Raw genomic sequence first — 26,242 nt, 5'->3', positions numbered from 1 at the left:
CATTTGACACTTACATTTTCAGATCAGGTATTTTGAAATTCAACAGGATGATTGACCGTAATCATCCAAAAGTATCTTTATAAAAATATCTCAATATCAATTACTTAATTATTTGTATCTTTTTATGTGTTTACTTAATAATTATTTAATGATTTCTGCAAAAAAAGTTGTTCAGATTTTAAGAGATGTAAAGATTATAAAGCTCAATTACTGCCCTTAAAGGGATTTACATATTACAAAAAGAGCACAGACTTTTACAAGTTACTTTAACAAAAGGTAATTCATTTTATTATCTCATTAAGACCTGTGGTTGAAGGATCTTCTAACCTTATTTTTCCTAGAGTTAGTATAAAATATTACCTTGAAAATAAAGTATCAAAAAATCCTGAAGTATCACAAAATTCAGACTTGAACAATTTACAGATCTAAATTTTTGTAAAATGTAACTGTTTGGTATTAAAATATCAGAAATTGTATCATTAATGAATGTTCAGATCACACTGAACATTACAAGACCATTTTTATAATGTGATATCTTTTATATGTGTACACACAATCACAAATCAAGACAAATATTGTACTATGAACACTTAGTTTTAAGTGGAGGACTGTGCTATATTATAATTTTATTCTTATATGAGTCCTTATTTTTCAAATGTTTTACAATGCACATATATTACTTTTGTAAGAAAATACCCATATGCTTCTATTCACAGCAAACCAGCCTGACTCCAATAGAATTTTTATCATTAGGAGAAAATGATCTTCAAGTAATTCCACACCAGAGTTAAGAAATGGTGCATGGTCTCAGATAGCAAAACAAAGTGGAATCATAAAATGATATTAGTGAGCTTTGGCAAGGATTACACACCCAAACTAGTTGTCTCAGAACATCTTTGTCCTTTAAAGTTTGGGATGGAATAAGGCTTATGTAATTAAAAACAGCTGGCCTCTAGGACTAACCTTAGTAGAAGTTTAGCCAAATATTTCAGGGACAGTCCTCATTCCCTCACTTAAAACCTCTTCAACCTGGTTAAGTTGCTTGTTGGCTAAGATGTTTCAGTTGTTTACCTGAAAAAACTGAAGATAATGATCCTTAACTCCTAAAAATAAAATACGAAACCCGGACCCCAGCAGTCATTGACATGTATGGCAGTGATGATGGTGATAACGGTGATGATGATATTTATAATAAAAGCTACCAAAACATAACAAGTGTCTATTATGTATCAATGACTCTTTTGGTGTTATACAAACATTAACCTGCTTTTAACAATCCTGTGAACAAATGATCTTCTTATCCTATTTTGCATATATAGCCACTGAAACAGTGATAACATAAATATATTGCTCAAGTTCATCTGTCTGTACTAGTAAGAATTAGAACGGTAACAGTCGCCATTAGCATTAATGGTAAGGATTATTAAACTAGTAAAACCATTGAATGTGAACAACACCCAATGTAAAAGCTCCAAATAATGGGACCTATTTGCTTCGTTTTGCTATTCAAACAACAAGAATTCCACAGATGCCCCACAAGTACATATCTTGTTGAGGGTGCCTATATAAGGGTTAACAATGACATTCTTTTCACATTTGTAAAAGCTAGTTCTTGATGGTTACACCCAGTTTTTTCACTAGACTGATGGAGTATGAATGTCTGATGGATAAGGCCCTGCCTGAGGCATTCATCTACACTTGGTTTTTACTGAGTCCACATGTGTTTCAAAATCTGCATTAGTTTCCTATTGCTGCTATAAAACATTACTACAATCTTAGTGGCTTAAAGGTAACAGAAATTTATGATCTTATAGTTCAGGAAGATGAAAGTCTGAAATGGGTCTCACTGGGATAAAATCAAGATGTTGTCAGGGTTATGTTCCTTCTGGAGGCCTTCGGGAAGAATCACTCATTTGCATCACCAGCTTCTAGAGGACACCCACAGTTCTTGGCTCATAGCCCCATTCCTCCCTTTGCAAGCCAGCAACATTGGCTCTCTTCCTCACATGGCCACGTCTCTGGTTCTGCCTCTCTTGCCTGCCTCTTTCACTTATGGCCCACCTGCATGATCTGGGATATTCTCCCACATCAAAGTAAACTGATTATAATCTGAATTATTTCTGCAACCTGAAATCCTGCTTGCCATGTGACCTAGCATACTCCCAAGGTTGGGCATTAGGATGGAGACACCTTGGGGAACCATTATTCTATCTACCACAACATCTCAACGCTGCTTTCAACTCTAGTTCCTTTTCTTCCTTTCCTACAGCCTTTTGAAGTAAAACAGAAAATGGACAATAGAGTTTCTGCTTCTCCTCACACAGTGTTTGTAAGATAACCCGGACAAAGTAGCTTAAATGGTCATGTTTAGATTTGTCATTGAATCAAAGCAAATGAGGCTTTAGAAGAATTTTCTAACAGTCAGTTAGTAGGCCGTTGAAAATTCCTTCAAAGATGCAAAGCATTAGGCAGCTGCAAATTATTAGCCTTACACTCTTTATTACAAACATTTTACAACATACTTTAATCACATTTGTATTATAGCTTTCATTTTAAATATACTAATGGCCTTCATTAAAGATGCTGTTTTTCTAGCATTTTATTGTAGTTATTTCACTTCCTATTTTTTCATTCACCTCCAAGGTCCTTGAAAGTAGCAAAATGTTCTAAATTTTTACAATTATTAGTTGGAAACTGTGGTTGTCTATTATATTGCTTATTAAAATGTTTCTAAGTTGATCTACTGATAAGTAACTATATCATCTTTTATGTTGCACACTTTTCTATTAAAATGACTTTCTATATACACAGCTACTTTACTGATTAAAAAAAAAAGTCCTCATGGGAAGAAAGGCATTCTGATGTGGGTGTATAGATCTGCCTGTGTGAGACTGAAATGAATTCATATCAGAGTCATGTAGTGGTGAAGAGGCCAAGCTTCTAGAGTCCAATTGTAAGCAGATAATTTCCCTTCCTGAGGCTGAATTTCCCACTTGTAACATTTGGATAACACCACTTATGAAATCAGTTGTGAGAATGAAATGAGATAAAGTACTTAGAGCATTTCCCATAGTGCTTGACACCTGTAAGTGCTAAATAAAACTTTGTTTTGATCTTTGTTTCGACCTTCTGGAAAGTAAAATGTGCCTTGGAGACAGTCCATCAAAAAATTTTTGCAGCCCAGTGGGTGGGCTGCAAACTCCAGGACACACAAAGACAGAGAGTCAGAGAGGGAGAAAGGCAATCCTGGTAGAAAACGTCTCCAATTCTGATTACTTCAAGTATGGGGCTTGTGACCTCATGAACAAAGAGAAAGTGACATAAATAGCCAGAGCCTCTCTATAGCTATAATTATCTCAACACTATTTTATTTCAATGCTCAACTTTTATTTATGCAGTAATATTACTTTATCACTTATAGAGAAAATTTATATTTAAACTAAAGAAAAATTTTTCTTAAACAAGAGGATAGGTAGTATAGCAAAAAATTGAGGAAGGTCTTATGAAAATGACTGAAATTTGCAAAGCACTGTCCCAGGGGACAGCACTCGTGACTACACTTGGAAATGCTTAGTGACTTTCTGGAACAGCAGTATGCATCAGGAGTCACCCCTAGTACTCAGAGAAAACACTCTTCACTGTTTTTTGTCCCTGCTAACTAGTTCCAATGACTAACTTATTCAGATTTCTGTAGACTGAGGTTTTCTTGAGTCATTTGATGTTGAATTTGTCAGATGTTCCCATACATAGTTCACTTAAATACAGTCCCAGGGGGCTAGAGTCACCTTTGTGTGCATCCCTTGAACCCAGCAGAGGAGCTCGAGAACAAATGTTTGAAGAATAAATGAATAAGGAAGGATAATTATTCCTTCATAAAACTATGGAGGCATTAGTCCACTCTTTCTTGATAAACATCCTCAATTTCAAATGCCTAGAGGAAGCAATGTTAATTTCTGCAGTGTTTTTGTTTGAAGATAAGAGATATGAATTGAATTATTATGAGCCAATTATTCTGAATAATTAAGGTGATGACCAGGATACATAATGCCTTCTGAGTATCAGAGATGTCACATGGCTTGCAAAAGGTGAAGGTTCAGAACTTCTGGCCAAGATGGAGACATAGGTAGACACACTGTGCCTCCTCACACAATACACAAAATAAGGACAATAACAATTTATAAACAAAACAACCAGTACCGACAGAAAATTGAACTGTATGGAAGTCCGACAACCAAGGAGTTAAAGTAGGCACATTCATCCAGACTGTGTCACAACATAGCAATTGGATTGCCCTGCCCAGGTGAACACCTAAGGCTCTGCCCCTCTCTACAAAACAGGCACATCAAGACAAAAAAAAATGGCCCAAACAAGAGAACAGATTAAAGCTCCAGAAAAAATACAACTAAGCAACGAAGAGATAGCCAACCTATCAGATGCACAGTTCAAAACACTGGAAATCAGGATGCTCACAGAATTGTTTAATTTGATCGCAAATTAGATGAAAAAATGAAAGCTATGCTAAGTGAAATAAAGAAAAATGCACAGGGAACCAATAGTGATGGGAAGGAAGCTGAGACACAAATCAATGGACTGGACCAGAAGGAAGAAAGAAACATCCAATCAGAAAATTATGAAGAAACAAGAATTCAAAAAAATGATGAGAGGCTTAGGAACCTCCAGGACATCTTGAAACATTCCAACATCCGAATTATAGGGGTACCAGAAGGGGGAAAGAAACAGCCATGAGTGGAAAACTCATTTGAACAAATAATAAAGGAGAACTTCCCCAGTCTGGCAAAGGAAATAGACTTCCAGGAAGTCCAGGAAGGTCAGAGAGTCACAAAGAAGGTGGACCCAAGAAGGAACACACCAAGGCACATCATAATTACATTAGCCAAGAATAAAGATAAGGAGAGAATCTTAAAAGCAGCAAGACAAAAGAAGAGAGTTACCTACAAAGGAGTTCCCATCAGACTGTCAGCTGATTTCTCAAAAGAGACTTTACAGGTAAGAAGGGGCTGGAAAGAAGTATTATTCCAAGTCATGAAAGGCAAGGACCTACATCCAAGATTGCTCTATTCAGCAAAGCTTTCATTTAGAATGGAAGGGCAGATAAAGTGTTTCTCAGATAAGGTCAAGTTAAAGGAGTTCTTTATCACCAAGCCCTTATTATATGAAATGTTAATGGGACTTATCTAAGAAAAAGAAGATAAAAAACATGTACAGTAAAATGACAGCAAACTCACAATTATTAACAACCACACCTAAAACAAAAACAAACAACTAGAACAGGAACAGAATCACAGAAATGGAGATCACATGGAGGGTTAGCAACAGGGGAGTGGGAGGAGGAGAAGGGAGAAGGTACAGAGAATAAGTAGCATGGATGGTAGGTAGAAAATAGGCAGAGGGCAAGAATAGTATGGGAAATGTAGAAGCTAAAGAACTTACAAGCATGACACATGGACATGAACTAAAGGGGGGTAATGTGGGTGGGGGGATGTACAGGGTGGATGGGAGTGAAGGGGGGAAATGAGACAATTGTAATAACATAATCAATAAAATATATTTTTAAAAAAGAGGTGAAGGTCTATTAGTGACAGGATCAGGACTCAATCCTGTGCTTATTTGACCTCAAATCCAGTGCTACCAAAAAGTATTTATGTTATTAAAAACTATTCAGTCTTAAATACCACATGATTTCACTTATGTGTGAAATCTAAAAACAAAATAAATGAACAAGCCAAACAGAAACAAATTGATAGATAGAGAACAAGTTAATGGTCACCCAATGGGAAGACCCCTCCCAGTTGAGGGGCAGGCAAAAAAAGGTGAAAGGGATTAAGAAATACAAAATGCCAGTTATAACAATAGTCATAGAAAATAATCTATAGCACAGCATATATAGTTAATAATATTGTAATAACTATGTATAGTGCCAGATGGATACTAGAGTTATTGAGGTGATAACTCTTTAGGGTATAAATGTCTAATCACTGCATTGTATACCTGAAACTAATAAAAGATTGTATGTCAACTGTACTTGAAAAATAAATTTAAAAAAATAAATAAAAGTAAAAAAATGTCAATCTTTCTTTATATTAATTAATGATAATCCTGCATGGAAGATGATCTATTCTTTTATCCAGTAAATCACTGAATTATTGTGGATTTTCCTTTTATTGTTTTTTGTCGTTGATTTTGAATATTGTGCAATAGATTTACATAAGGAGAAATCAAAACTGAAATATTTATGAATAAGAAGTCATCAAATGGCCACACTAATATGCTTTTAAAGTGTACATATAAATGTTAGCCCTAGCTGGTGTAGCTCAGTGGATTGAACGCAGGCCTGCGAACCACGCGATTGTGGTTCAATCCCCAGTCAGGGCACATGCCTGGGTTGCAGGCCAGTTCCCACCAGGGGACTCATGAGAGGCAATCATACATTTATATTTCTCTCCTTCTCTCCTTCCCTTCCCCTCTAGAGATAAATAAATACAATCTTTATTAAAAAAATATTAAATATATTAAAACTACAGAGCTGAACAAGTAAAACTACTAAATGTAGAAAAATAAAACTATATATATACACCACTTTTTTATATTTTTCGAAGTCTTTGTGAGATATTTTCAATTGTGTGCCTGTATTCTTTTAGAAAGGAAGAATACTAAAAATGATTTAATCTTCTAGACATACTTGGAGAATATTAAATTTCATTTGCTTTTGAATTCCAATAGTACTTTTTCCCTCTGTTTGTCCCAGAAGGTATTTTAATTAGCTAAGTATTCTAAGTTAAATTAAAAAGTCATAGAATCTTAGTAAAAATAACTAATTTACTTATTATCAGATTAAAAGTTAATTTAATATTTAAAATGCCTTAAAATTATATTTTGTAAAAAGTTTTATGAATTTTTAAGGGTTTTTGTTGTTGTTGTTGTTATATTGAAAGAAAACCCTTCTGCAAACCACACAATTAAAAAGCAAGTACCAAAACAAGAGTGGCTACGCACAGGTAGATAGAGGACCCCGAGGACACTCGGAAATGTGGCCTTCAGAAGTGGATACATCTTAGATTATCCTTTGTCATAAACTTAACTGAACATGCTAATGCCATTCTTTGTATTAGCTTATCAGCAAGCACTTATTATTACGCTTATCTCTGCTGACCTATGCCTGAGGTTACGCCCTCTTTTAAAGAGCACCCAGTCTGAATAATAAAAGCCATCGTCATATTAATGTTGTTTTGACATAACCTGTTAAGTTAGTCAACCTCCAAGACATAAAATCCATTTTCTGGCTAAATTTTTTACATTTACATCAGCTTCTGTTGTTTCAAGAAGAAATATATTTCAGCAATAGTTTATTTGGGTGACTCTTAATAGCTATGTGCTTGCTTCAAACATATGTTTCATTGAAAGATTTTTCTAGCACGGAAGCAATCTGTTTATGGCCATGTAGTCAAGTTGCTCTTAATTTTTGGAATGTTTTCATAAATAAAAGCTCAATATTTAAGCAGTGTGAGACCACTAACATAGCCTACATGATTATTGACAAAGTGGCAGTTTAACGTGAAAATATCTGTAAGATCACTTGCTCAACTGAGATGCACAAATACTATTTAAATAGAAACATACACACTACAATCTAGTCTTACATTAGAATTCTCTAGGTACTTTCCTTGTTCCATTTTTTTAAGGAATTGAATTTTTTAAAGATTTTACTTATTTATCTTTAGAGGGGAAGGGAAGGAGAGAGCAAGAGAAATATCAATGTATGGTTGCCTCTCGTGCATCCCCTGCTGAGAACTGGCCTGCAACATAGGCATTATCAAAGCTGTGACCCAATTGAATTAATCATAAGAAAATAAAATGACGGATAAACGTGTGGGCCCTTCTCAGCCTACCAATGCCATTTTCTCCAGAGCCTCTTCAGTTTCTATTCCCATAATAGGCCTCCCTCCCTCTCATTCATTCAAAGTGTGGTCAGCAGTAAAGGATAAGAACTTTATTTACACGATGGTATGATGAGCATCCAGGAATACATGCCAGTCTCTGGCTGTGAGAATCATCTTCTCAAGAACCATTTGCAATTGAACAGGAATGATAACTTTGTGCAAAAAACAAACAAACAAACAAACTTGTTTCCCTACCAAGTAGGGAAGGGGGGAAATGAGGGGAAATGAGACAACTGTCTCATTTTTCCTTTCCCTTTGTGAGATGACAACATCCCACATTAAAAATATTTGTGAAACAATGGATTCAAGAACATTGAAGATGTACTGTTAGTTGCGGAATTTCTCAGCCCATTGGAATGTTCTAATAAATATAGTCAAAACTTGTTTCACCATAGGACACTTTTTTCAAGGAACATATACACTACAGAATACAGTTTGGGCAACATCATACTGAAGGAATGAAGCTCTGGAAATATGACTTCAAGCTTTCCAGTTTATTGGCCATCAGATTTGAGAAGTATGTCACTTTTTGTAAAGTTCCACATGGCCACTCACTCACTTAGCAACTGTCATGGTGTAACTATAAATTACTGGGCACCTGCTATGCGGCAGGTGTGTATAACTAAATGATTTTTCATCTTTTCGTAGTGAGGTAGGTCCAGAGAGGTCATGTAACAGAGTTACCTAAAATCATAAAATTACAAGTAAATGGTGCAGGTAGGCTTCCAACTCCAAGTGAGAAACCTAAGCCTAGATTTTTATATACTCCAGATCAGAAAATTATTCTAAGAGGTGATATAATACTTATAATATGACACATAAATGTACTTTTAATGACTACTTTATATTTCCCTAATGATAAGCAGAAATGAAATGTGTTAATTGCTAACTTCTCATCAGCCTGACCTTATTAAAAGAAGTAGAAAAGTTGGCCCTTTTTTTCCATAGTCACAAAGACTTTCTAATTATCATAGGTTACTCAGAACTAGAAATTTGTTTTAGGGGAGCTATCTGTTAGTCTGTTCACCCTCAAAGATTTAGGTGACACACTGCATAAATTTATATCTTATAGGAAATAAATGGCTCGGACATAATTTAAACAATTCTGAATTTATTACTAAAGCTTTACCTACAAAACTATATAAACTCTCATTTTCATCCATGTGATGTTATTATAAATGCCTTTACACAAAAGTTAAGAGATTCTGAGTCAACTCCGTTGTGATCCAGCTTTGTGTGTGTGCTGTGTTTTTGTGGCAGGCACGGAGAGGTAATGTGTGATATAGTTGTAGACCAAGTTTCCTTCAAGAACAAGTAAAAATTAACCGTATTTTTATTCTGAAATATATGCTGTATAAACAGGATTAAATTCTCAAAATAGGGAAAATGTCCTTTATCCATTGATTGTTATCACACAGTTCTCATGTACCATGTCATTTGCTTTCATAGCAGATCATCAGTTTCATCAAATACAATTTGTACTGAATACCCAAATACATACTAGAGGTATTATGGTGTTTAATATAGTGATGACAAAGATCAAACAAGGGAACTGGAAGAGCTTGTATAAGAGGTACTCAATCCTGAGATTCGTGTGTATGCGACACCGGAAAACTAGAAAATGAGCCATGTGAACACATTCCTTCTAATAAAAGTGAAAGTTGAATGTTAGTTCTGGCTGAAAGTAATAACATTCGCCATTTGTTAAATACTTGCTATGAGGGTTCCAGGCACTTTAAACCCAGAATTACATTTAGCCACTATTATGTTCCTATAAAATAAGTGTGTTACCCATCTCAGATATTAAAAAATGGAATCTTAGATAAGTACTCTGCTCAGAGTCACACAAGTGAGGGACAGATTCAGATCTGAGTCAATATAGATAAATGCATATATCAGTATAGATAATCAACCCACAGATGCAAACACAACTTCCAGCTTCAGGTGTCTTTTAAAGTAACATTTGCCAATGTTAAGTTGGAAAAGAAATGTGTAAGTTATTAGGAGATTAGTTTGATCTGTAATACAAATACAAATCTTGATATAATTTAAATTGCAATGCTCTGTGCATATCCAAAGATCTATCTTAAATTCCTTTTTTAAAAGCATTACATGCTTTCTTTTTTATTTTTAACATCCTATACAGTTTAATACTAATAGAAAATTTGATATTTTTCCTTTCCATAATTTCCATGCAGAGGTCACATTTTCCAGCTAATGATTCAAGGAACCAGTTTTGCAATAAAATGTTACATGGAAAGATGTTTTAAATATAGAAAGCAATATCTCGTTACATTCGTTCACAGAACTACATCAGGAAAGTTCAACATCCATGTGATGGTAACATGAGCAAGTGGAAAGTTTCCAACTTTGTCATTTGATTTAAATAAACCAAAATTACTATATATTTCTTTTAAACCTAGGACCTTTTATACACAGAATTTTCTACCCAAATTAACCCAGTGGAAGATTTAATACCATTTAAAGTTGATTCTCCCCAGCCAATAGCTGGTTCAGTGCCTTCCTGATTTCCTCTATTCCTCATGGTGATAATGGATGTCTCCTCACTACTCCGCCCCTACCCAGGGGGTCAGTTATAAAAATTGTCCCTGGTGGCCCTGCTTAGGTGTTACTCCCAAGACACTTACTGTATTTTTTTCGGACCATAAGACGCACCCAGGTTTTAGAGGAGGAAAACGGGAAAAAATTTTGAAGCAAAAAATGTGATAAAATATTTAATAACATAAATAACACATTTCACCAATGCAAATGTAAACAGAACTCAAGAGTAGCACTAATAACCATTATTCCTCCCAAGTTTGGGAGGAAAAGTGCATCTTATAGTCTGAAAATGTGGTACATTGATTGTGTAATAACTAATTCCCTATGTTAAAGTCCTTCCTGCTTAAAATTGCTAGATTGCTCTCTATTAAACGCCTCTAAACCACATGTTATACAACACCCCGATTGTTGCATGGGAAGGAAGAGAAGTAGATAAAATAATTTAAAATGAAAATGGAAGAATGAAAGAATAAATACCTACTAATAGTCAAGATAATTAGGGCAGAGATTTCTTGGGAGAACTCTCCTTAGCAGATATTGGCTTGGGAATAAACAAATACACCAGTGGAAGAGAATAGAAAATTCAGAATGCAAATTTCAGGATGTAGGAAAGTTTGCTGGATGACAATGGTGGTATTTTGATTAGATAGGAAGCATAGGATCTATTTAATAAATGCCATTACTCAATTGGATACCCTTATTTAAAAAAAGAACTCAATTGGATTTCAGTCTCATGTTATGTAGAAAAATAAATTCCAGGTATACCACAAGCAACTATAAAAAATTTAAATGTCAGGAAAAAAACTAGAAAACTATATTGGTTGTATAGTGATTAGTAAGACTTCACTCAAGATGAGAAACCAAAGCTACGAAAGAAAGTTACATATACTTGAAACAAGGAACATTAAAATACGTGTAGTGGAAGCAAATGCCAAAATTTAAATCATTTAACAAATAATACATTTAAAAAATGTTTGTGATACATAAGATAAATGGAAATCATCAGTATATAAAGCATTAGAATCTTACAAATTAGTAAAGCAAAATAGGAGCCAGTGATATTAAAATGCTAATTAAAATTTAATTAATATTTCATATTTTATAGTGAAATGTCACTATGAAAATACATTCTGTGGTGAGCATGAATGGACAGAGGTTTGCTCTACACTGCTGAAGGAATCATGAATTATGTTAGTATTTGTGAGAATTATCTGATAATATACAGGGTCTGGCACAGAAAACGCCCCCATTTTATTACAAAATCTAAAGTATGTAATTCTGTGACATAACAAGATCACACTCAAGCACACCATATGACATTTTAAGTGAAATGTTCAAGTTAAAACTATAAATTATTACACCCATATTATTACCCTACCAACCACACTCACCCAGGTGTTACTTCTGCCAGACCCTGTATATTCAACAGTAGTTTATAAGAGAGAAATCAAGTCTTTAGTGGATTTTATTGGAACTTTTTTTCTGAAGGTATAGAGCAGTGCTATCCAATAGAAATATAGTATAAATACCAAATGAGAGCCACATGTGTAATTTTAATTTGTATAGCTACATTACAACAAATAAGAAGATAAAATTAGTTATAATGTTTTATTTAATCCAATAAATTCAATATATTTTAACATAATCAATATAAAATTATGGAAAGATTTTGTATGCTATTTTTTATGCTAGAGACCTGTGGAAATGGAAAGCACTGTGCTAAGCAAAATAAGCCAGGAAGTGAAAGACAAATACCATATGATCTCACCTTTAACAGGAATCTAATCAACAAAGCAAACAAACAAGCAAAATATAACCAAAGACACTGAAATTTAGAACAGGATGACAGTGACCAGAGGGAAGAGGGGAGGGAATTTCAGGGGAAGGGGGGAAGGGTTTGAAGGAACAAGTATAAAGGACATGTGGACAATAACAAGGAAGGGTGGAGAGGGGCAGGAGGTTGAGAGGGCTGGGTGGGGTGGGGTGGGCTGGGATGGGGGTAAAGGGCAGAAAACTATACTTGAACAATAATTAATATAAAAAATAAAATAAACATTTAAATGTTGGTACAGAAGGAGGTGTTGCCCAATATGATTGAGGAGAGTCTAAAAAGAAAAGAAGGAAAACAAGAGTATAATGATGACTTCAAAAACAAAATATTTGGGGCCTTGACTGGTGTGGCTCAGTTGGTTGGGCATTGCCCTACAAAGTTAAAGGTCACGGGTTCGATTCCCCAGTCATGGCACAGGCCTGGGTTGTGGGGTTTGGGGCTTGTGAGAGGCAACCAATCAATGTAATATATAAGAGAAATATCTTTCTCTCTCCTTTGCCTTCTCTCTAAAAATAAATAAACAAAATCTTAAAAAAGAAAACAAAAACAAACAATCAAACAAAACCAAATTATTTTGAGAAAACAAGAGTGGTGAACTAGCTGAAATTCTTTGAGTAGTTCAGTTAAAATGTGGACTGAATTGAGCCAGTGTATTTGGCACATGAAACTCACAGATGACCTTAAGGAGAGAAGTAAATAGCTTTTTTTTAAGTTTAATTCTTGTTCAAGTACAGTTTTCTGTCTTATATTCCCAGCCCTGCCCCCCCAGTGCTCCCCACCTCCCTCCCATTTCCACCCCCCACCTTAGTTATTGTCCATGTGCCCTTTATACTTATTCATGTGAGTCCTTCCCCTTTTCCCCTGTGATTCTCTCCCCTCTCCCCTCTGGTCCCTGTCAGCCTGTTCTGTATTTGAGTGTCTTTGGTCATATTTTGCTTGCTGGTTTGTTTTGTTGTTTAGATTCCTTTTAACAGTGATATAGCTTTAGCAAAGGAGATGAAAGCCAAATTCGAATGAGTTGAAGGGTGAAGGGAGATGAGAATATGGTCTCCACGTGTAAAACTTTTGAAAGCATGGTAGCCAGAGTGTGGAAAGATAGTAACTAGAGGAGATGTGGAATCAAGGAAAGAATTTTATTGTTTTTATTTGAAGATAAGTGCTACTATAGCAACTTAATTGTACTCAATAGCTTATGACATCATACCAAAAATTTTTCTTCCATGAAAACTTTTCAAGACAAGTTCCATAAATTCCATTAGTAATAGATTTTTCCTCACATGCTCAAGTATTTTGTCTCACTTCCCCTCTTTCTTCTTTCCTTCTTTTATTCCATGTGTCTGGAGTGCCTTCTCCTCCTTATTTCCTTCCTTTTCCTCCTCCTCTTCCTTTCTTTCCTCACATTGGCTCTTGCACTCATTGTGAATATCAGTGGAAAATACCATATGTTTAATGAAAACTTTGTTTCATGCTAAATAATCCCTTAGATGTACTTTTAACTGACCATTTTCCTTTTTATCCAAATTGGAATCTATGTATCACTATTACAATCACATCTTTGCACATCTTTCAACTCTCATCCTTCTCCTTTTCTGGCATACCCACCTGATAAAACTCCAACCCTAAATTAGTCTACCCAACCGTATTCTTTCTGTCTGAATTCAAGACACTACATGCTGCTTTAAAAACACGTTCATGCAGGTTGGGCACATTACAAATTTTGACATTTGTTACATATTAGTTGTTTCATATAGTTTTTTGACAAATAATGACATGACTTCAAAATTTTATCCCTTGACAAGAATGTAGAATGAATACTTTTCTGTGATGTTAGAGTACTGAACTTTCTATTGCCTTATGGGCAAAAGTAGCATACTATAGTTTTCAACTCTGTATCCACTAGATTTGTGGCTCATGAGCCCTTAAAACATAGCTGTCTCCATTCTTTCATCTCATCTTCTGTAATTATCCATCTTGCACATGAGTCAACCTAGCTGTCATCTCTACTGTATATTATCAAAGACCGATGTTCCACTGACAAGTCTCGTGATCTCTTTTTTGGAAAAAAAAAAAAAGAAGGACTTGGGTGAGTTCAACAAATCTGCAACAGCCAGACAACCCCCATCACTGGTCATGAATCGGTCAAGTGGCTGACTGCCCACCTTAGAATCAAGCGCCCACTCTTGGCCCAAGTGACTGTTTTCGGGAACCTGGGTGATACTCAGTTCTACCCTTTACATGAGTATTGATGGGCAGGACATGGTAAGGGAAGGGTCTTCTGCCTACAGATAAGTGCCTGGAGTAGTGAAAGCTCTAAACTTTTATTGAAAACAATGAGAGAATTAAGGAAATTATCTCACTATATAAAATCAACGTAGATTTTGTCTAAATTTTTACCTCATTCACTTTCTAATAATGACCCAGTAGTTCACTAATTGTACTAAAATTGCAGTTATCTCCTGAAAATTTATAACTATATCAGTCTATTATGTATAAGTAAAATGTGATCAACCAATATAGAAAATGCATAAACTTTAAGGATTCTTCATACAGTCATAAGGAATAATCGTAATTTGCCTTGTTTAATGAGCACTTTTTTTGCCAATTTTTTGAGGGAAAAACAAGGATGTGCATTATACATGAGTATAATGATTACATGCCATCATAATAACAGGTATCCAATGTATAATGTGCACAAAACATGGGTGAGCATTATACATGGTAAAATACAGTACTCTACAATTTGTCATTCCAGCGACATGATTTTATAGAATTGTACCACTTTGATATGGAATGTTTCTGTACACCTTTGTGGGTGCTTTTCTACCTTCCACTCCTCCCCTCATAAAAGACATAGCAATTTAGGAGTTATAGCTTCAACCGTTTAGAAAAGTTTTTGCAGGAAGTGAAAGAACACAATGAATTATTAAATATTTTCATATGACTATACTGAACAATACAATATTTTGTCCAAACTGGGTGCTAATCTTCTGATGCTCTCACTTATCAAGGTAATGTGATATCCATATCATATGAATTCAAAGTAGGAACACAATAAATGGTGGCTCTTAAAAGAAGGCCAACATTTCAAGTGGTCCTGACACTATGGTATTCTTCTGAAAGTTAGACTTGATCCTATGGGTAAACTGGTACAAAAAGGAATGAGAATATTGATCCTGACCAAAGGAGGGTGGTTAATCCTTAGCAAGGATTATGACCAAAAAAAAAAAAAGGCAAATAGTAAATGGAGTTCCAAGTCAAGAACTGTTCTTGTACTTTTCATTAATTACCAATATGGAAAAGTGGTACAGGAACTCAAAAGAAAGGAAAATAGGATACATTATTTGTATGACAAAACATAACATTTTAATTAACTAGATACAAAGGAAATCTTATAAAACACCACAGGCATTGATGGATTACTTTGCATAATTACAAAGGGAAGTGGTCCTTTTGGATCGTTTCCATGCAGAGCACCTGGAAGCAACAGAGAAATTTCTGTCCAGTGGTAAATGTCTAAATGGCTCACTGTTTTTCTTGGAGTGAAAAATAAATACAGGAGCAGTATAACTCCATAAATTATCTGATATTTTCACCACTTGGACTAAATGAATGTCTGCAGTAAAACTTAGAAACTATTCTCTATATTTAAAACAAGAAAAAGAATTATAAGGTCATACAACAACTTATTTTTAAATGATAATTTCTGAAATGTTTGCTCTCCCTACTTTTATTTCTTAGCTATCTGTAAAACTACTGTAATACATTCTATAATATGTAAAGTACGTGATAAAGCATCAACTGTAACTTAGATGATCAGGTAAGTGCCACTTACACTCTTAAAATGTGATTTATATTTGACAGGGTTTTTCTTTACTTCACATTGGATTTTTTTAACCCAATAGTAATATTTTGATAAAATAGATTCTCCATCTTCTTATAATTTGACAAAGTATCCCACAATTTTCTGTTTGATGCTTATTTTTTCACATATGTACATATTTTTTAATTGGGTCACAACTGGTACTCTGTGATATAGAAAAACCTCCTATTAAATTTCCATTTTATTCTTTCCTGTAACCACCCTAGTCTAATACCATTTTAATCAACCTATTCATAGTTCCTCTCATTGCAGAATTTTTTTCTCTCCTCAGAACTATTAACTACACTGTTTCCCTAAGGAAGAGAAAGTGTCTTTCAACAGGAAGACATATTCCCTAATTTTTTTGATGTAGAATTTGGTGACTTCATTTAGTTAAGTTTCTCCTAAGTTAACATGATCAACTTCCCAACAAAAACTCTAGATTTTAGCCCTGGCTGGTGTAGCTCAGTAGATTGATCATGGGCCTGTGAACCACACGATCGGGGTTCGATTCCCAATCAGGGTACCTGCCTGGGTTGCAGGCCAGTTCCCAGCAGGGGACTCATGAGAGGCAACCATACATTGATATTTCTCTCCTTCTCTCTTTCCCTTCCTCTCTAAAGATAAATAAATAAAAAATCTAAAAAACCCTCTAGATTTTATATGCAAATATGATACTACTGATCAGTGACCTAAAAATTCAAATAATAGCTAGCGTGTATCAAGCAATTATTTGCTAGGGCTCCCTGAAAAGCATTTCACATGTATTTTCTTTTTTAATCCTCAAAATTGCTCTTTCAAATAAAGGTAATTTTTCTCCCTACTTTTGTTTTTTAAATGGACAAACTGAGATCATGACCCAGATCACAGAGTGGATAAGCAATGAAGCTAGACTGGCCGTGAGGCAATCATAGGTGGGCACGGTCACCTACAGTATGTGTTCAGATAGATGTGGCAAAAAGTTCCCTCTGCTATCCCAAGTATAACACCAAATATGCTGCTTTTAAAATCTGAATTCCTAAGCAATTGGACATTATAGAATGATCTCATATCAAAGTGAAAATGCCCTTAGAAACTGCCTCATTAAAATCTCAGCAACATTAGTCTTATCAGGACCGTCCCAGCTGGTTTGAAGAAAGCAAGTTTTACCAGCCAGCAAGTAGAATCAGAATCAGGGTGTCTCCTTAGAAGAAGAAATCTAGGTTGAAACCTAGGTTGTTGACTATGTTGGAAAAGTGTAGTCAAAGTAAAAAGCTTCAAAATCTTCAACAACTTCAAGACAGAGGAGAGAGACCCAGAGAAACCATGTTCCTCACAGACTGTGTATAAACATGATAAGCATATGGTAAAACTCCCTGTTTTTAAGCTCATGATTTATTTAATTCTTTTCATAAAGAACATCAAATAATATTAATAAAAATAAAAAACTATAGGATAGGGAATAATCTGTGCTTTAATACTTATGTAGTCCTTATTGAAGGTAGCAGTTAAAATTAAATTTTAAAATCACTAGTTTTGGAATGAAGCAAAGGGATAATTTCTCTTTTGGACATAGGTGGATAGTATCTAATTCAACACAAATCACAAAATACAGTCTAAATACAATTTTTATCCAATTTTGTGAATCATTTTTACATTGTTTTAGTGCGGGGCCCCACTAAAGGACAGAGGGGACACTTGTAGACATCTCTGATGGCAGCGCACACAGACGTCACCACAAGCACAGTGCACACCCAACGCCAGAAACACCTCCCCAGGCATGAAATCACATTCACCATGCTAGATTGTTTTTGCCATTTTCCATGTCTATTACCACACAGCTCTTACAGGGTGATGCATTGTTGGTGAAGTGAAGAATGGATGATCTGCAAATAATTAATTATGGAACTCCTTGCTTCTCAGTTTTCTCTTTTCTAAAATGAAGGAGGTGGACTGACCCCTAAGCCAAGCCTATAGTGCCTTGGAGATGCCCAAAGTAGACAGCAATAATAAAGCAATCCACTTAATAAAAGGATTGACCTAAACTAGTTCTTTTGGAAGACTACTCATATCTAGGAAAGGGCCTGGGTTAATACCAAAAGACAGCTCACTACGTAACAAATTTCATTATTTTGGCCAAATAAGGAGGTAAATAAAGCAAGTGATAAGTACCATACTGGGAAAGATGAAAGGAGATGAAGACAAGTGCAGAGAAGGAACAGAAGTAATCAGAAAGTGAAAAGTTGGTTCACATCACTCTAGCATTAGTCACAATAGCAAGTACCTCAACATATGACTTGAGTACAAGTAAAATAAAAGTCATTTTCTGGCTGACATGCTCAATCCAAAAATTTAAGACAAATTGTAGTTCATCTCATGGAACTAAGTCATTAAGCTGACATTACAAAACAGCGAAGCTGCACTGGGTCCCGCAGCCTGGCTGCCTGTTGACAGATGCTAGCTGGCAGAGGCTGCTCCGCTGCCCTCCACAGAGCCACAGCTTTCAACGGTGTCCATGCTCAATATTGAAAACTTGACCCATGGAGAGATCATGGCCTCCAACTCCCTTCTTGCCATTTCCCATTGTCACAAATGTACTTCCCATTTTAACGGAAAACCAGTCTTATAAATTTTATATATTAAAACATACACTAACCAAGAGAAGCAACTGAAGCCAAAACTATAATACCTGGAAACGTCTAGGAAGCTATGAGAAAATCCATTCAACAAATTCATAAAATTTTACTCAGATCTTTTTTGTGCAGTTCTTTCTCACTGTGAACATCTCCAGTTATCTTAATACCAACTGAAGGCTTTTTTGGGGGAAAAAAATCAAAACTGAACACTTTTTATAATATTATAAAGTTCACAAATGCATTTCAAATACTTCAAAAAGAACAGACTACGAATGCCCCGATGTCTATTCGACTTGTAAATTCGTTTATGTATTCAGACAAGTTGATCATTTTTCCTTTTAACAAATTAGCAGGTGAAGTGGTTCCACATTAGCCAGATAAGCAGGTCATGATCCATCCTAGCAATTTTCCAGGTTGGATTTTGTAAGGCAGAGCAGATAAACGGTGGATGCTACGAACAGAGTAATGGCAAACGGGGTTTTGCCGTAACATGTGGACAGAATTTTTAGGATCATGCGTAACTTTAAAACACCTGCACATCTTTAACAAGTTCCAAGGTGATTTTAGAAACGGGAGGACTCTGTCCCGGGTGCTCTGTAAAGTTCCAGTTACAGGAAAGTTGGAGACACCGGCCATGGCTAACCGGCCAGCACACAGATTGCGCTCCCGCCTGGCCGCGTCCAAATTCCCAGCATAGAAGCCGGGCTGCCAGATGGACCGGCAGGCAGAGATGGGGGAGAGTGGGCAGCCCTGGTCCCCTCATTGGACCGCATAGTCCTCCTTCTCCGAGGAGCCCCTGAGACTCGCGGGCTGCTTCCCGCTCAAGAGCCCCGAACACGCGCCCACCCACCTGGGGGCGCTGGGCCGCCGGGGGGCCGCTCCCGGCCCCCTCCCGCTCTTCCCGGGGCAACAGGCAGCATCGTGTCGCTGGAGCCCAGGCGCCTGCAGACTGGCGCCGCAGAGCTCCCGGCTCTCCCCTCTGGACTTGAAGTTCGTGCGCTGGTGGTCTCTCGGGCCTCGCCCTCTGCAGCGCTCCGAGCCTCAGGAAACTGGGGCCGTGTCCCGGGAAACGCAGCTCGGGCACTCAGGCCACAGGACCCGGCTCAGCTTTGCAGGGCACCCGAAGGAAGTGAAACTGCTCTGGGGCTTGCTCTTGCATCCTTTTTTGGGCTGGTTTGGTTTCTAATGCTCTGTGGTCCTCTTCCCTCCTCACCTTTTCACCCAGGATGGTTTTAGAGCTGTGTTACCTGCTACTGCAGCTCCTCTTGTCCCATTCCGGGTCTTCCTCCGCACCCCACTCGGGGCAGAAATAGGGATATCAGAAGGAGACATTGGCTGGAAAAGGGGAGTAATAGGTATGAATTTAAAAAATAGATGTATGAATATAAAAACAAAGATATAGATAAAGATGTAAATGAGATACATACTAGTTTTTTAAATAGTTAATTTGGCCCAGACTTTTTAGATTAGATTCATACCATTGTAAAGTCAAAACTGGGCCCAGCACAAAATTAGATATGGATCTAAATAGATCCTCTGAATGAGAGTGTTCTTTGTTGCTTTGTTTTCTTTAAAGGCAGGAAAAATTCACAGCTGCCCCAGATCCTTAAAATAAATTTCCTTTCTTCTTTCAAAGATCTCTAAATTACCTTAGGAAGTTAAAAGAAATGTTGAAGATCAATGTGAAGATTTGGAAATAATCTGTAGCGAAATGGCCCTTACTCCCTTTTCAGAAAAGAAACCTGAAAGGAAGGCTTGTGTTGTGTAGCAACTATTTACCTCACACACAGTCTTTCTAAGAAATACCTTCAATCTCAAGTATCAAAATGTTAATTTTTTCACATAACTGAACTTTAAAAAATTATTTATTTTATCCTCACCCAAAGATATTATTTTCATTGCTTTTAGAGAGAAAGGGGAAGGCAGGGAGAACCATAGATTGGTTGCCTTCCATACCTGCCCAGACCTGGGAATGAACCAGCAACCTAGGTATGTGCCCTGACTATGAATCAAACCTGCAACCAACTGAGATACACTGGCTAGGGATGAACTTGTTTTCATCCTTTATAATATAATGAAGAAAACTTGGAAATATATTAAATGTCAGCAAATTTTGAACACTATTACAGACATACTTATGTGTTTTCCAGTACATCCTCTGAACTCATGCTTGATTTTAAGTTGATCTCTGTATTTGAAATAATGAAGACATTTTATCTAATTTAAGAAATAATATTTTGATAAGTATATTGTCTTCTGTGAATATCTGTTTACTAAGAGACTTCAATAAAATAAGGTAAAGACAGAGGGTTTGTACTGCAATGTACATAAAAAAAATCTGGGTCAATATTTTTGGAAACCCAGTTCTTAGAACAGCATTATGTATTTTTAAACCAATTCAACCTACTGGGGAAACAATGTCTTTATTTTTTAATTTAATCTTTATTGAATTTTTTTCCATAACTATTTAATTACTTTATACCCATCTTTCCCAGCAATCACCATGCTGTTGTCCATGACCATGAGTTCTTTTTCCTTTTTGCTCAATCCTTCCATCCCCTAACATCCCCTCGCCAATAGCTCTCATCTGCTCTCCATCTATGAGTCTGTCTCTGTTATGCTTGTTAGTTCAGTTTGTTCATTGACACATTAGATTCTACTCGGCCTTAAAAAAAGAAGAAGAAAATTTTACCCTTTGCAATCGTACGGGTGGACCCGGTGAACATTATGCTAAGTGAAATAAGCCAATCAGAGAAAGACAAATACCATATGATTTCACTCATATGTGGAATCTAATGAACAATGTCTTAATTGATGCAATGTCTTAAATGATACTTCGATCAATATTTTTAGAGGAAGGAAGAGACATAAATACTCCAGCTTATGCTCCCCAATTAAGCATCCAAATAAATCTTCAAAGGCATCCATCTGAGTTAGTTCTGTGGAAATACATGGTGTTCTTGTCTATCATGCACACAAAACATAATGAAGATAGTCTTCAGATGGCAAATTGCAACTGAAAACTGTCCTTATTAACTATTTTTGTCTGCATGGAGCTCCCTTCCAGGATGAGGAGCCTGGGCCTGGGAATCAGAAGGCTGAGGGCGCCATGTTGACTCTCCATCTTTCAGTCTGGGCAACCAGGGAATAAATATTTCTATACTCTGAGCTAAATGAGAATATTAGAATAATTATATTGAAGTGTTTTCCAGCTATCCAACTTTATTACCCTTTCCTGTAATACACGCAGAAAAAAATATTCACAATATATAGGACAATTAAGTACATTTCCAGATGCTCACCTTTACTATTTACATCAGTATGATAATGGTAAGTGGAAAAATGGAAGCAAAAATGTGTTTAAAATGATGTCTTTTAAACTATTTTATTTGGCTTTATACTAGAAAATCTTTTAAAATCTTCCATTAAAGTCCAAAAATTAGCTATATATTTGTTTCTGACTAAAAACATAGTTCTTGTTCTGAATTTATGAAGTAATGTTTTAACTCATTTACTTACTTATGCTTTGCTTTCATTACTTGGTGCTAGTAGCAGCTATTCTTGTTATTTTTTTTAAGTATTCAATGTGTCAAGCACTATGTAAGTGTTTCACAATGTTCAAGTAATCTGTTTTTTTTTTAAAATATGGTCTTAATTGTATTTTACAAATGAGGAATCTGGGTTTTAAAAGGTTTAAGTGACAGAGCTGGAATTCAGTTTGACTCCATAGCCTGACCTCTTATCAATCTTCCGTTTCTTTCAAGGTCACATAAAGTCATTGTTGAATATTTCATGGACGTCATAGGCAATGCTATACCTATACACATTAAAATTGCTTTTGTTTTTCTACCTGTTTTCCCATAGAGCAATAATCTCATAGAAATGAACATCCATATCCTTTAAAATAGCTGTGAACTAGAGTTGTAATTCATTACAATGTTGGCGCTATTTGGCTGAGGATATGTAGACAGTTTTCACAAAAGAAGAAAATGTGCAGTGATCCCATACATGCAGAGATGGCGACTTACATCTTACATGTCTTCTAACTTTTCCCATGCATTTGTGAAAAGATATTTTAGAAATATTTTCACTCATTTCAGTCTTTGTTTCAGTGTCAATTTCATCTTTAGTCACAGGTGACTTTATTTTTCTCCCAGCTTTCTCTCTTAAAGAAATGATACTGTCTGAAATGCCGGGTTATCTCTTGGTTCTTGTTCTTAGGGAAGAGGCCTTTAGTAATTCTCACACTGAGATGCTTTTCAGCCAGAAGGCCACTGACGGTGTGTAATTGCAGGTTTCTGGTTTTATCTGTGTTACAGAAGGACAAAAATGCTAGCCCCAGTTGGTTCCCTGTTTCTCAATATACCAAACTCTTGGATCCATTGACTTCTTCCCTTGCATTCTTTTTTCTAGCAGCATATCGATGACCTCAATATGATTTTGCACTTTGTGGAGATTATAAGAGCCGCACACTGAGTCTTTGTTCCAGTGAGTGGAAGGCTAAGGCTGCTCACTGTGCTCCTGGGGTAGCTGACAGGGCTAGTTCTTTGGGCCTTATGTGGACTGAATTATTTTGCTAATGCTGTTGGCTTTATTTCCTAAATAAAGCATCCATCTATTCTATAAGTGAAATTGTATTTTGCTTCTTCAAAGTTATTTGTTAGTGGAGAATTTTCCTCTTGACAAACATGTCCAGATCTTTAGACACTGAATTATATTATTTTCATAGGTTGTTATTATGCTTTTTATTTGCTAGCTCAAAACTATAACAATTACTGGAAAGGTCTGAAGGAATTTCCTAGCAATAATATTTCTTGTTGTTATGGGAGGCTGGCTTCATTTTCTTATCCCTTCTCTCGTTTAACTGAATTCTACAATACTAGTCTGCATAAAGGTGGTCCCATCAGTATATTCACATTATGGTCCCCAGAACCTGTGTGTTTACTACCTTACATTACATGGAAGGTGGAATCAAGTTAAGAACCCTGAGACAGGAAGATTATTTTGGATTATCCCGGTAGGCTGAGGTAATCACAATGGTACTTATAAGGGGCAGGAAGATCAGAGAAGAGACATGATGAGCAAACAGAGGTGAGAGCAATGTGCTTGCAACATGGAGAAAGGGCTACCATCTAAGGAGGCCTCTAGAGGCTGGAAAGGTGAGGGAACAGATCCCCCTGCAGGGCCTCTAGAAAGAACCAGCCCCGTGGGAACCTTGATTTTTAGCCCCATGAGACTGATTGTGAACTTCTGACTTCCAGAATGGTCAGTGAGAGGATGACATTGTGTTGTTTTAGACCACTGAGATTGTGGCTATTTATTACGGCAGCAATAGGAAACTAATGCATAAATTTAGGGTGGCAAGGTGTTTGGGGAAATCCATTAATAAAACTCTTTCACATTCTTCCAAATAAACATATATAGAAGAATATTCAATTCGTTGTTGCATTAACTTTCCAAGTCTCTATGGAGCAGTGTTTCGCTATGAACGGGTGGCTGTATGAGCTTGGTGATACTCCTTACTGCAGGCTCTCAGCACTATGCACTTGCCTCTGTTCTCTAGTGGTTGAGGAGAAGGGCTGAATCTTCTCTTTCTATTTGATTTAGGATGACTTGCTGAACTAACCAAGTTTTCTGCTTATACTGCAGCTGATAGCGCTCCCTCTCTACTCTGGCCTGTGCTCTCAAGGGAAAGGGAGTTTGCTCAGTAAATCTGAGTTTCAACAACCAATACTATGAAGTATTTGAATGTCAAGAACTCCAGAATCCTCCATTTCTCTTTCTGGTCGTTTTGAATTCCTTTGTAAACTCTGGTAATTTGCTTCTATTTTTACCCTATAATTATTGATTTGATTAAGATTTCAGCCACACTCCCCATCTCACCTATAATAGAGTTTTTCTTAGGACTTAATTCACCACAGGTTTCTCAATAGCTAAACCTGTTGGCTTCACTCCACTACAAGACTGATAAAAGGAAACATTTCTCTTCGTGTTGTCATTATCTATTTAAATTCATATAATAAGTGTTTAGTAAGTACCTACCATATACAAAACAAAGTGCTGGGCACTGGGTGTGTAGTGATGAAAAGACACAGTCCTGGCATCCAAATAGTCTGCCTTCTAGACATTCTGCCTCAATTTTAGTGGGGGGTGGGGAGCAGGGAGAATTGTATAAAGTAATGCTAAACAGACTTCTGGCAATTGAAAAATGCCTTTGGACCTTTGGATGGATCAAGAATATTCTTGTAAGTAATATGACTGTAGGGGCAGTATTTATTATGAATAAATTATAGTAAGGAAATTTTGAAACTGAGAATGTTTGAAACCAGAAGACAACAACAGGAAGTGGTTGAGAAAAAATTTAACCAGAAGAGAAGCAGATAATGTTTCAGCCAGTGGTGTAACTAAGTTCTTAACTGCTTGGGGAAGGTTCTAAGAATTGCGTCTTTTGACACAATTCAAAAATTGAGAGAGAATATAGAAGGCAGTTTCCATGTCTACCACTCAATTTCAAAGACAGCGAGTAGCTTGTTAACAGTTTAGAGGAGAAGAAAATGCAGATATTTATTTGAAGCAGGTGAAATAAGTTTCCTTTTAAGGTCCAGGGTTTTTTTTCTTTTTAAACTTATTGTATTTTTCCCATTACCATTTATCCCTCTGATATAGCCCGCCCCCAGCAATCACCACACTGCTGTTCCTGTCCGTGAGCCCTTTTTCTTGGGCTATGACCTGAAAAGCAAAACCCATTACAGTCCATGTATGAAACACCCATTCAAAGGAGAAAAGAAGTCAGCATAATGGACTCTATAAAGAGCTAAAAGAGGGAATGAGAACAGAAAGTGGCAATTCATGGTGAGAATTCTCATAAAAAATGAGTTTTCATTTTCCAAGGCGTGTATAACATGAAACCAATGCCAAATGGTCTTTTCTGCAGACCTTCAGAGAGGTCATTTTGCACCTTTCCTGTGGCTAGTTTGGCATGCATTTCTCACCTTCTGAGAGATCAGCTATGTGGAATTAATATGCGAGTCGTCTATAAGATTTCCAAGTACAGGCTTCTCAGTGCACAAGCTCTGTACTCTGTCACAGACTTCAAGTAGAGTTCATGCAGCCTGAGCCCTTGAGTGATGCAAAGGGAAGCACGGGCCATCTTTACTGGGACCAACAAAAAATATTTCTTTCTGAAGATCTCTTGGAATCAAAAACATCATGTATGGCTTAGAAGGAAAGAGGAGACATTATTCTGGCATGTGTTGTTTGCGAGTGTAGGTAAAATATACATAGGAGAGCGATATTTAAAACTGTTTTGAAAAGAGAGAAGAGTTTAAATCATGGGTAGCCTGAAGGGAGGTAGCCTGAATAGCCACAAAAGTAGAGGAAGTAAGGGGGATAGTGAATTTGTCTGATGGCTAGAGAT

At 36.4% G+C, this 26,242-nt stretch overlaps 1 protein-coding gene across 3 annotated transcripts in view; it reads right to left on the bottom strand.

Moving 5' to 3' along the window:
• Positions 1-19,871, bottom strand: part of BANK1 (B cell scaffold protein with ankyrin repeats 1) — a 298,123-nt gene extending 278,252 nt beyond the window's left edge. For all 3 annotated transcript variants that reach the window (XM_037036243.1, XM_037036244.1, XM_037036245.1), the window contains exon 1: positions 19,676-19,871. In XM_037036243.1, coding sequence (XP_036892138.1) covers positions 19,676-19,745 — 70 coding nt within the window. In that variant the 5' untranslated portion in view covers positions 19,746-19,871. The remainder of the gene's footprint in view (positions 1-19,675) is intronic.
• Between the last annotated feature and the right edge of the window lie 6,371 nt (positions 19,872-26,242).

Source organism: Sturnira hondurensis, unplaced genomic scaffold (assembly GCF_014824575.4).
Source record: "Sturnira hondurensis isolate 20B ecotype Veracruz unplaced genomic scaffold, ASM1482457v3 Scaffold0022707, whole genome shotgun sequence".
NCBI classification, from domain to species: domain Eukaryota; kingdom Metazoa; phylum Chordata; class Mammalia; order Chiroptera; family Phyllostomidae; genus Sturnira; species Sturnira hondurensis.
The sequence above is the reverse complement of the archived record's forward strand: the minus strand, read 5'-3'. Positions and strand labels throughout refer to the sequence as shown.